The 13,153-nt window shown below is 37.2% G+C and overlaps 1 protein-coding gene across 4 annotated transcripts in view; it reads left to right on the top strand.

Annotated features, from left to right (window-relative positions):
* Positions 1-13,153, top strand: part of CSNK1G3 (casein kinase 1 gamma 3) — a 109,490-nt gene that overhangs the window by 50,179 nt on the left and 46,158 nt on the right. For all 4 annotated transcript variants that reach the window (XM_039253426.1, XM_039253425.1, XM_039253424.1 and 1 more), the window contains exon 5: positions 12,355-12,503. In XM_039253426.1, the coding sequence (XP_039109357.1) occupies positions 12,355-12,503 (149 nt within the window). The remainder of the gene's footprint in view (positions 1-12,354; positions 12,504-13,153) is intronic.

The following is a 13,153-nucleotide window of genomic DNA, read 5'->3' as shown; positions in this document are numbered from 1 at the left end:
TTCATATACTTTGATCAGGGATGTTCTTGTATTTGTTTCTGTGCTCTACCTTTTTGTGTGTGTGTAAGAGTCATTTTCTGCTTGGCTCTTTTTATGAGACAGTGAGGGTGGTTACCATTAACCTAACTTAGCCATTATAAAAGCATTCCTTGCCTAAAAATTCTAGCAGAGGTTTTAGGACTGATTCTTAGGGCCCTATTCTGTGTCCTGTGCTTTTCCTTGTTTTAATCATGATGAATTTGATTGCCCAGGCTTGGATCTTAGGCTCATCTTAGGAGTTACCTGGGACTCAGGGCCTGAGAATGGGGTGAGATGGTTTGCCTAACGGGAAACTGAAGTGTCAGTCAGAAGGAGGATTGGATGCTGGGCTGATAAAGGCAAGAGATCTATCATTACTTTAAGTAGTAAAACTATCATTTGGAAAAATAGGATTGAATACTTTAATTAGATAAGAATGAATAAGTCACTTTAGAGTTTAGGGAGTCATTAAATTGAATACCAGAGGTACCCTCTTATTATTCTATTATGTCAAAGTAGCATTAAAATGAAACCTATGTCTTTACCGCTTGAATGCCATAGGGCTGCAGTGAACAGAGACCACCACGAACAGGACAGTCTGTGTGTACCAGAGTGCTCCCCAGTGCTCCCCTGAGCTCCCCAGTGCTCCCCTGAGCTCCCCAGTGCTCCCCAGTGCTCCCCTGAGCTCCCCAGTGCTCCCCAGTGCTCCCCAGAGCTCCCCCAGTGCTCCTCAGTGCTCCCCTGAGCTCCATGGCATAGCATTTACTTAGATTGAAATACGGGTGGTATTGCATGAAGCTGACAAATATGACTATTTTTGACTGCTGTATGTGAATCATGTGAATTTGGTTACTAGGTAGTATTTTATCACTCATGAATTTTAAACACGTTTTTGAGTACACATGTGAGCTTTGTAGAAAAACAGAAGTTTAATTGGGGAGAGATCGATGATTTTCAAATAGCTTGATTTTGGAATTGATACTTGATTATATTTTCAGACTCCTCTTAATCATAAATGTGCCATTCAAAGTAATTTAACTCCCTCATGGTATTTTAAATTTTATTTGAGTAGTAGCTTGCTTGTTAATGTTCTCTTTAAAAATAAGTATAGTAGCTCAATATCCAGACTGTTTAAAGAATTTCTAAAACTTGACCACAAGAATACAAACAGTCCAATTGAAAAGTGGGCAACGGGCTTAAATAGACATTTCTCCAGAGATACTCAGATGGCCAAAGAGCACCTAAAAAGATGCTCAGTATCACTAATCATTAGGGAAATGTAAATGAAAACTACAAAGATAGATCACTACACACCCATAGAATGGCTGTTCTCAAACAAAAGAGGAACAAACCAAAAACCCGTAAATAACAGGTGTTGGTGTGAATGTGGAAACATTGAAATCTTTGTGCATTGCTGGTGGGAATGTAAAATGGTACAGGTGCAGATGCTATGGAAAATAGTATGGCTGTTCCTCAAAACAAATTAAGCATAAAATTCTCATCTGATGCAGCAGTTCTTCTTCTTGTTATATATACAGAAGATTGCCTGCCAACAGATATTTGTACCCCTGTGTTCCTATTATTCACAATAGTCAAAAGGCAGAAACAGCCCAAGTGTCCATCGCTGGATGAATGGATGAGCGAAATGTGGTGTTTTTAGACACATGTTATGAGATAGATAAGCCTTGAGGTCATTAGGCTAAATAAAATGAGCTCATCACAAAAGGACACATTCTGTATGACTCCCCTTATTTGAAGTGCCTAGAGAGTCAGGTTTCTGGAGACAGAAAGCAGAACAGTGGTTGCCAGGGGCTGAGGGGATGGGTACGAGGTGACAAGAAAGATGGATAGTGATGGTGGTTCCATAGCACTTGTGAATAGTTACCTCACGGCACTTAACTGTGTACTTTAAAATACAAGTTTTAAAAAAAGAACACATTTTTATATTATGTATGCCTTACCACAATAAAAGCAGAAGTCAAAAGATGGATTTACTCAGGATTATTTAGTGAGATGTGAAAACATCTGTGATTTCTCTAGTTCTGCCTGTCTTTCTCTCATTTCCCTGAGAACATGCCTCTTTTCTCTGTTATTTGTTCACTGGGTCTGTTCGGTACAGGTGGTTTTAAAGCTAAGGGAATGGGAGCACCTGGGTGGCTCAGTCGGTTAAGCCGTCTGACTTCAGCTCAGGTCATGATCTTATGGTTTGTGGGTTTGAGCCCTGCGTTGGGCTCTGTGCTGACAGCTCAGAGCCTGGAACCTGCTTCAGATTCTGCGTCTCCCTCTCTCTCTTTGACCCTCCCCTGCTCACACTGTCTCTCTCCCTCTGTGTCAGAAATAAAAAACAAAACAAAACAAAACATTAAAAAAAATAAAGCTAAGGGAATGGATAAGGTCTCCCACTCAGGTAGGGTGTCACATGAGAAGAGGAACAGGGAGGAAACTGTGCTGACCACTGCATTGGGCATGGATGAATTCAGCTGTCAATAACAAAAATCATGACAGCAGTAGCTTAAATAAGTCAAGGGGTGTTTTGTGAGGGAAAATAAATAAGGATTTGGAGGTAGACAATTCTGAGGTTGAGACAGCTTCTCAAAAGTAAGGAATCTGTGGGGCGCCTGGGTGGCTTAGTCGGTTAAGCGTCCGACTTTCGCTTAGGTCATGATCTCACGGTTCGTGGGTTCGAGCCCCGCGTCGGGCTCTGTGCTGACTGCCAGCTCAGAGTCTGGAGCCTGTTTCAGTCTGTGACTCCCTCTCTCTCTGACCCTCCCCTGCTCATGCTGTCTCTCTCTCTCTCCTAGAAATAAATAAAACATTAAAAAATTAAAAAAAAAAAAGAGTAAGGAATCTGTTCTCTTTAGCTTTCTGCTCCTGTTTTTTTTTTTTTTTTTTAATGTGGCTTTCTTCTTATGATCCTGAATTTTTTTTGTAACAGAAGAGAGGAAACAATGAAATTGCTTCCTAAATAAGGATAACTTCCAATTCTTTATCTCCTGGTTCTATTCTTAAAATCTACTTACACCTGTATATCCCTAGTGGAATCCGAAATTCTTTCTACCTAGAATTTCACTTCCTGCCTTCTTTTCTCCTTTTCCAGTGATTTTGCTCTTTCCAGAGACCTGTTTGCTCTTTTGGATTATCTTGTTCCATTTAGTGGCACACCCATTCCTGCTGAATGTGTTTCTTGTCTTTGATTTAAGCCGATTGGGACGATCACAGAATTCTCTCATATCATTTAGTATAAAGTCCGAACTTCTTTCTCTTTTCTCCTATCCTCTTTTTGGTTGCACTAAACGTACTCTTTCGTGAATAGATCTTATTATTTTCATTTGCCTGTATTCTCCTTTGTGGAATATCTTTCTTACTCAGTGAATTCCTTCTTTCTTCAGGCCCTCACTAAATGTCACTTCTTCTGCAGTGCATTTTCTGACATTGGTTTCTTTCCAGAAGTGCTTATTATTTGACCTGAAGTTATTTTGAACATATCTTTAGTTTTCTATTATATTATGTGATTATTTGCTTATGTCTGTCTCTTTGAGGGCAGTGAAATGACATATTTGCTTTCTTATCCTTGAAACTGGGCAAAATGCTTGACAATTGTGGTCCTTGGTAAATGGTTGAAATGATAAATTCTTAAATGAGAAAGACTGTTTTTTCTCATTAGATGTGAAGTTATTATATATAACCTCCAGAATTTCCTACAGCTTTTTTAAACTTCTATGATTGATGTTGAATGTTTGATATTCTAATATTGTAAGAGATTGTTAGGTTATTAAATTTTGAGTTTCATTTCTGACATAGAAACATAGCCATACAGTTTCAAAAAATTTTTTAATTTATTTCATTTGTATTATTCTCTAATTAGGTAAATTTAATTCCTCATTTTAGGCATCTAGAAACAGAAGGAAAAATCAATGATAAGGATTTTTTAAATTAATGGAAATGGTAAACCAAGGAGATAGGTAGATAGTTATCTAATTAACTGAACTGTACAATTCAGCCGTCTAAAAATAATCACTTTCCAGAGAAGAATAAGTATTGAATCATTTGAATGATTTTTTTATTTACATGAGAAAAAGTTTAGTTGAATTATTGATACTTTATGGGAATGCCTGGAGTATATTTTGAAATTTATGGAGAAACTTCCTTTGATGATCAGTGATTCTGAGTATCGCTTCTTTATGTTATTTCTTTCACATCAGATGGTTTTTAATGGGCTGTTTTGGGGGAAACTGCAATTGTTTATTCCTCAGAATTTCTTTATTAGCTGATATCTTTATAATAGTAAAATAACCTTTCTTTGTCTGAAATTATTACTTACCAAAAAGAAGTAGAATAATCTTTTTTTCTGTTACAAATTACTGTTGTTGGGGCACCTGGGTGGCTCAGTAGGTTAAGCGTCTGACGTCGGTTCAGGTCATGATCTCTCGGTTCGTGGGTTCGAGCCCTGTCGGGCTTTGTGCTGACAGCTAGCTCAGAACCTGGAGCCTGCTTCAGATTCTGTATCTCCCTCTCTTTCTGACCCTCCCCTGCTCACGCTGTCTCTCTCTCTCTCTCTCTCTCAGAAATAAAAATAAATAAATAAAGTAAATAAATTACTGTTGTTGGCAAATCTATAACTATAGAAATGATATTAAATAGACTATTTGAGACTATGCTTATGTTAAATCGTTTCTAAGTGAGTGCCTTGACTTTCTGATGTGCACTCAGCTATGTAGCTCTAAACACTAATTTGATAATAGCAGCGGTGGCTGTTTCAAAATTATACCTCTTTGTAATGTCGCCTTGTGAGAGCTGTTACTTTAAAAGGCTTCTCTTCTTTCTTGATACTGACCCCTCTGCCTTCTTGATTTGTGCCTTGTTGAGAAGTGAGGATTTAGATGTTTCTTCTGTGTTTTTGCTCTGGTGTATAGAAAGCTCCATTTTCACATCCTTTTCAAGACTATTTAGGTCTGTCTGCTCGCTCAGTGACTGTTGGTGATTCTATAATGTATGGAAATTTGATCATACTACTTACTTTTAAGAAAGATTGTGAGTAATAGTGTAAAACCTTTAAACCTGGCTATGTACATGTGTTAATATCTAACGTTCCTTTTATTCTTGAGAAGCCTGATTGGAGTTTCTCTGTTTTGAAGAAACTTAAGAAATTCATCTCTTTCTATGTAATCTGTTTGTGGAAAAAACAGACAATATTGTAAAAAACATGAAAGTTAAGGGAATAAACTAATGAGGATATCACCTGTTGTATTTTGGTATGAACAAAAATAATGAAGAGCACTCTATTAGTGAGTTAGTGGTTCGTGTAGACTGCATCTCAGCTCAGATAATATTGGTTGTTGCAGCAGCTTCTAAGAGTTCCCTTTTCTATCTTTGCTTACTTGATTTTAGAAGACACCTTAAGTGTATGAAATACTTCTGTTCCTTATAGAGGCTTCTCAGTATGAGAATTTTCTGCAAGTTACGCATTGCTGATCGTTTACTAATTTATCCATGACTACATATGTACATTGCTACTTGTGATAGAAGAATACAAAGTTTTTGTGCTAAAGTCATTATAATTGATGGAGAAGGTATACGTTTGAAGAATGCTGTGCATTATCACTGTAAGAGAGAAGAGTTAACTGATCATGGTTTTAGTTTGGTTTAAATGGTGCAGGTATTAGGATAGTTGTATGGTGTTTAGTAATTATATTATTTTTAGTGCTAATTAATCACATACAAATCTTAAAAAAAAACATACCTTGGAATAAGGTAGGACTAAATGGTGACGGATTTAATTTTCTGAGACACAGCCTCATTTTCAAATTTCTCTGTATAATAGTAAAAGATTAAAAATGTAAAGCCATTAAAAACAATTTGATGACTTCACATTTCATTTTTTTAAATGGAATAAAACAAACAACATTTTAAATGGAAATAAACAAACAAAATTTGTTTATTTTTGAGAGAGAGACAGCACGTGAGTGGGAAAGGGACAGAGGGAATGGAAGACAAAATTCGAAGCAGGCTCCAGGCACTGAGCTGTCAGTACAGATCCTGATGTGGGGCTTGAACTCAGAACCATGAGGTCATGACCTGAGCTGAAGTTGGACATTTAACTGACTGAGCCACCCAGGCACCCCTTCATTTTAATTTTTGATTTAAATATGGAGGAAGGCACTTGTGGGGATGAGCACCGGGTGTTATATGGAAACCAATTTGACAATAAACTATCTGTAAAAAAATAAAAAAAAAAAATAAAGTAACACATTGTGAGAAAAATTCTGTAAACTGGAAGCTTGGGGGTAAAAATGATACAGAAATTGTGTTTTTTTCTTAATTATTTAGGCCCTGAGAATAATAACTCAAAAGTGAATAATAAAACATAACATAATGAATATGATTTTATTCATTATTCCTATAATGTTCAATATTCAATATAAATGAAAAATAACTACTTGTTTGTAGATGTTATTTTTTTTAATGTTCTTTAAAATTCAGAATTATCTCAGAATTTGTAATTAGAATTGTCACAGAAAGGACTATTTTTTTTTCTTTTTACAGTGCAGTGGCTTTATTTTATTTGGGGTGTATTAGGTAGAATTTTATTACTAAAGGTGGGTGCTGGGTGCTCTGGTATTTAATGGAACCTCTGTTTGCCAAGTCGGGAACTCTTGCACCTGCTGTTCATATCAGAGCTTGCTGTTCAGCAAGGTCAGCCATTCTCAGACTTTTTGGGTCTCAGGATCCTTTTTTTACTCCAAACTCTTTGAAGATCCAAGAGAACTTTAGTTGTTATGAGTTATAGCTATTGATATTTACCATATGAGAAATTAAAACAGAAATAGAAAGATATTGGTATATGAAATCATTTTAAAATAACAATAACATTTTAAAATCACAAGTAACCAAATTTTCCAAATCAAAAAAAATGTGAGAAAAGTGCCCTTGTTTTACAAATTTGCTTATTTCTTTAATGTCTGGCTTACGAGAAAACACCTAGAGATTCTCCTATCATCTTCTTTATTCAGTCTGTTGCCATATCACATGTCATGTAGCCTCTGGAAAATTAGCCTATTCACTTGTGAGAGAATGAGAGTGAAAAAGGTAAATGACATCTTAGTGTTATTACAGAAATAATTTTGATGTCATTGACCTGAAAGGGTTTCATGGACCACCCATCCATTCCCCCATGTATCTCCAGTCCACATGTCGAGAATTGCTGAGCTGAGATAGAAGCATTTATGTTAAAGGTTAATAGGACTGCCTGGGTGGCTCACTTGCTTAGGTTAAGCATCCAGCTTTGGCTCAGGTCATGATCTTATGGTCTGTGGGTTTGAGTCCTGCATCGGTCTCTTTGCTGACAGCTCAGAGCCTGGAGCCTGCTTCGGATTCTGCCTCCCTCTCTCTTTGCCCCTCTCCCACTCACACTCTGTCTCTCTTGCTCTCAAAAATAAATAAACATAAAAAAAATTTTTTTAAAGGTTAAGAATGCCTTAAAGTAAAACTTCCTTGGAAAAAAAGTTTTCTGTGTGATAATTCTGTACAGTATTTCTAACCAGATTTTAGGTTTTCTTAACCACCTCTGTAGAGTTGAAATTTCCCAATCAGAACATGAATGCTTTTGTTTTAATCCTTCCTAGATGAAAAACTCCAGACCTGCAAATGGAAAGAAACCTCATGATACTCTTTCTTTTAATGAGAGGCTATACTGTCACCCAACTAGAAGGGACTGAAGTACTTCACTACATGACACAAAGTTCTACCCAGTCTTTCAGAGTGTTTGTTAGACCCCCAATGTTGTTTTGTGACTTAAATTAATTAGTATTGTTTTGTCACTTAAATAGAAAGCTGAAACATAAAATGAAGTGTTTAATAACATTGATTTTGGGAGACTATAAGGGTGAGGTTGTAATTTCAAATAATATGTGAATTTTGTATTCTTGCCTGTTCTTCAACTTCTCTTGGGAGAAAAAGTATACTTGTCTTGAAAATGAGGGAACCAGTACTCATCCCTAAAAACTAGTTATACTGGAAGTTATCAGAACTGACTTTCTTAAATTCACAGTGTATGGGCTTTTTATGGTAGTCTCAGAAATAATTTTAGAATTGTGTGAAGTGTAAGTTTATACTTGAAAATTCCCTAGATATAAGACCAAGCTTGCTCATGCCCTTGAGTGGGATTGCATTCATGCAATTCAGTACCCAGGTACTTTGATACTTTGATAAAGGGGTTAGTAACTTAACCCTTCCTGCTAAGCCTTCTTTCTGCCCTTGTGTGCTCTCTTTTCTTGCCCTCCTCTTCTTCGCCTTTCTTCCAGAAAACCTTTTCCCTGTGGTCTTGCTTTCTGTACTCATATCAGCAGGTTTTTGTTTTATTTTTGCCTAGGGTACTCCCCCAGCCCCTGTTTGTGATTTGCAATGTTTCCTAACTCCTAACAATGTAATTTGTTTGCTTAGTGTTAGAAAACTGCCCAGACTTGTCCTGGGAAATGAAATTCTAGTTTGACCTTTACAATGTTTGCTTTAGGTTGTTGATTAAAAAAAAAAAAATACAGGTTTTGATTTTGTCCTTCAGTGACATGAAATTCGTGGTGAAATACATTATTAATACTTACCTAAGAAGTTTCTACACTCATTTCTACACTTAAGAACATGATGTGTCTTAAGGAGTCATTTAGAGTTGATTATCTTTTGTTATTCTCCTTTTATGCTGACTCAGATTTGAAGGTAAAATTATGTTGCCATGATAAAGCTGAGGTATTTTCATTCAAATTGGAGACTCAGTGTCTGTTTAATTCACTCAATGAAATCTAATGCTGTTTATGGAATTTAGCCATCTTGGATAAGGTAGAGGTACATAATTTTGAGACACTTTGAAACCATTAAAGGATATTTTGGAAAAAGCTAAGCAGTTTTTGTCCCTTTACTGATCTTTTTCATGGCATTATTATAGAAACACAAAGGTATGTTATGTAAATAACTTGATTGAATGTACGCCTTAGGTATGCAGTAAGGCTCCTCCCAAAGGCTGAGTTGGCATCTCGGAAGCAGAGCAGATTTACTTAGCATGCCTTTCCTCATCGAGGAGAAATTGTGTGTGAATAATTATAAATTTCATGTCATGCTTAATAGAGATAGTTTGATAAGAGGAGATTTGAAGGTTGGGTCAAAAGAGAAGCTGGCGGCTTGGATGACAGAGCTAGAGTAGACATTTTGGAGATGGAGCTTTAGAAGAGCTCAGAATGAGGCAGAGTTCATCTGACCCTTTGAATCTGTTCTTTCTGTTAGTGAGGTGTGGTGGGAAGGCAGCAGAAGCCAAACTTACATGATGGGGTGACAAATTCCCACTGGGGATACTTTTCTTTGTTTCTAGGAGCTCCAGAATGAAGCTAATCGTTCATAAGAGTAGAGGTAAACCTATATAATTTTCAGTGTGGAGGAGGCTGAGCACTACTTCTTGCTCAGTGACAGTACGTGGATTAAATAAATATATCCTCAATCTTTTAACAATTCAAGTTTTTCTCTGTGGTCCCAGGAAAACTTAAATCTTGAGCATTTTATTCCTGATTGCAGGAATAGCATGTGCTCTTCATAACAATTTGGAAAAGGTTAAGAAATAGGCAAATGGAAGGAGAAATCAATCACCTGTGCTTCCAGTAATCACTGTTAGCTTTGCGGGTTTTCCTTCTAATAGCTTTTCCTATGTGTGTTTAATGACTCACTAAAGACACTTTATTTTAAAAATAAAGCACGGCTGTTGTAAGCAACAAAATTAATTGATCACTTTAGAATTATAACAGGTAAATAGCAGAAGTTTGTCCTTCACAATTTTCTCTAAAGGTAGGTAAAAGTTGTGTTATGTTGCACAGTATGGGTATGACATAATTGGCGTAATTAGTCTAGGGGTTGATGAATGTGTAGATGGTTCCCAATTGCTTTTTTCTTTCTTTTTCTTTTTTTTTTTTTACTGTTAATAATAATGCACTTGAACATCGTTGTATGCATACCTTTGCTTATTTTGAAAAAGGGCACTAAAACTTTTCTTACTCTCTCTTACATTAAAATCCATTGTGCTTTAACAAGATCATTTACCTGTGCATCATTTTGTAAATACATGCATTAATCACTTGGAAAATACTGGTTTACTGAAATAGATTTTCAAATATTGCCATATTTATTACCTAACATTAGGTCATAATAGTTAATGTCACTACAGTTTTATCAGAAAAAAGGTGTTGTGTTTTTCTCTTTTTCTCTTTTAAATTAATTAATATAAAATTTTATTCTATCTATCTATTTAAAGAAGGAGAGAGAGAAGGGGAAGCTTTCAAAGGTCATCCTGACAGATACGAATTTAGCCCAAATCTGATTTTTACATGAAAGCTTGAATTTTATTATTGATAAATCAGAATGAGTAATTATTTCACTTTTTCTTTCTTTAAAAAACTTTTTTAAATGTTTATTTTTGAGAGAGAAACAAAGAACAAGCAGGGAAGGGACAGAGAGAGAGGGAGACACAGAATCTGAAGCAGGCTCCAGGCTCTGAGCTGTCAGCACAGGGCCCGATGCTGGGCTTGAACCCACAGACTGTGAGATCATGACCTGAGCCTAAGTTGGATGCTCAACTGACTGAGCCACCCAGGCGCTCCTACTTTACCTTTTCTTAAAATAACATACTCTCTTTGTTTTCAGGAATGCCTTTTGTTTCTTTTTTCTCTTTCTTCTAGTTTCATCCTTTCCCTTCCTTCCCCTTCCCTCCCCTCCCCTTCTTTTTACTTCATTGCATTGTTAAATGCAAGAGGTGAAAGTGGACATTGTTGTGTTGCTCCCAGTGGTAAATGGAAAGCATTCGGTTTTCACCATTAAATATGTTAGCTGAGAGATTTTCTTAAATACCCTCTACCAGGTGGAGGATGTTACCTTGTGTTCCAGATTAGCAGATGCTTTCTCAGTCTCTATTAAGATGATGACATGGTTTTTCATATTTATTCTGTTACTGTGGTGAGTTACATTGGTGGGATTTTGAATGTTAACCTAATCTTGCATTCCTGGGTTATCCTTGATCATGGTGTCTTGTTTACTCTTAGTCCCTAATGTTCCACCTCATCCCCTGAGGATGTCCAGTAAGCATTTGTTGAATTAAGACAGTGAGATTTCTTAAATGATTTTCTATTCTTGGAAACCTTTGAACCTTTGAATAAATCAGTCACTTAATAAACCCAGATATATTGCTACCTTATTGAGTGATCATTTCACAACAACTTCAGTTATTAGGAGTGTAGGTGATGACTCAGAAGGAAGTAGAAAAGCTCTTTGACAGTCCTTTCATTGAAGAGCTCCAGAACGTGTTTATTTTTACATTCCGTATATAGTTCTTACAAGCTTGATGATCTGGTTTGCTTGCCTCCTACGGATCAGCAGCAGCAAGCTAAAGCGTGGAAATGAGATACTAGAGATTGCTAAATTAGGAGCATGAAGAAGAACAACTCTCAGTGGCAGAGAGGGGGAAAAAGGCATTGTAGGAATAATTTTTACAGCTTCGTAGCTGGGAACTATCCATGTCTTAATTGCAGTTCCAGGCTCTTAATAGTATAATAAAAGTGGCGTATAGCTTAATAGAAATAGTATTTCAGAGTTGGAATACACTTTAGTGAGCTTCTCATTGACTATTTCTGAACTTTTTTTTCTGCTTTTACACATGTGAGGGGTAGATCTGACCCAGGCATCCAAGACTGGCTCTGGTAAGAGTGGCTTTCGCTAAAATAGTGACTCCCAGTGGCGAAGGGAAGTTTGTCAGTTGTGTGGGTGTGTGTGTGCGTCCCGCTGATGGTGCTTTAATTACCTCACCTCTGTCACATCACATAACCTAATCACAAGGCTGGAGTCCGGGAGGGAGTTATATGGGGTATGTGCACCAGAAGATGAGAATCTTGGAGGGTGAGCCCAGGATGACGCTTACCTCATGTTTATTAAAGGGAACAGTCACTTCTTTGTTAAAATAGGAATCGAATCTCTCTTATGTGACAAGCTTTTCGCTAGGCCACGGAAACATGGGGCTAAAATGCACAGCTCCTGTCTCTGGGGCGCTGTTAAAGACCAAGAGTGGAGGCCTGTGTATAATGTAATGAGCTGCAGTAGAGGTGTAACCACTTACACTGTGAACGTCCAGGAGAAGGAACAGTGAGAGAGAACATTGGCTCGGGAAGAGTTAAGTGTGCAGATGGAAAAAATGAACCTACTGCTGCAGTTCTCGAAAACACAGAAAAATGTTTAAAACTGCTCATTGATTTTCCAGGAAGAGCAATTTGGGATTCAGGATGAGGAAATGATTAAAATCCTTCTTCTCCCCCCCAGATGGTATACCTCAAGTTTACTATTTTGGCCCTTGTGGTAAATACAACGCCATGGTGCTCGAACTGCTCGGACCCAGTTTGGAAGACTTGTTTGACCTGTGTGACAGGACGTTTTCTCTGAAGACCGTTCTCATGATCGCTATCCAGCTGGTAAGGCAAGCCAGAGGTTCTGCAGCCGATCGAATCGTCGTACGGGTCATTTGGTCACACGTTTCTATTCAAAGTTTAAAGTCTTGTTCTCTTTACAGAACGCGTGACCTCATGAGGTTTCTGCTTTTCCTCCCATTGTCTTTTTAGGGATGCATTCTCCTTAAAATAACTGAGCCAAGTGTATTTTATTTGGGTGAAAGAATTAACATGTTACTGCTTTCAGATCAGAATGCGGAGCCTGAGAATGGTCTCTCTTCGTGTCCCTGATGAATGCTTAGAAAAGAGAGCCGTTGGAAACAGGGTTTATAATGTTAGTCATAAATTCTAATGGCCTAGAAAAAGAACAAACAATGGGAAGTCTTATAAATTATTGAAATCTCAGGGAGCCTTTGGGAAACCAGCTTAAGAGGATGATTTAAGGCAATTTTGAAATCCACACCAGCAGTGGGTTACAGAAGTCTCAGAATGGTTTTCCTCCATTGACTCATTAATTTATCCAACTCATATATACTTAGAGCTGTTTTTGCAAGGTTGTTTGTCATAAAGTGGGAAACAACCCAAATGGAGAGAAATAATAGAGTTAGCTGAGTAAATTATTCATAGCCATAAAATAATATGCAGCCATTAAAAAGTGTGTATTAAGAGAATGT

The sequence above is a fragment of the Hyaena hyaena genome, unplaced genomic scaffold (assembly GCF_003009895.1).
Source record: "Hyaena hyaena isolate Hyena2069 unplaced genomic scaffold, ASM300989v1 scaffold_453, whole genome shotgun sequence".
Taxonomy (NCBI): Eukaryota; Metazoa; Chordata; class Mammalia; order Carnivora; family Hyaenidae; genus Hyaena; species Hyaena hyaena.
The sequence above is the reverse complement of the archived record's forward strand: the minus strand, read 5'-3'. Positions and strand labels throughout refer to the sequence as shown.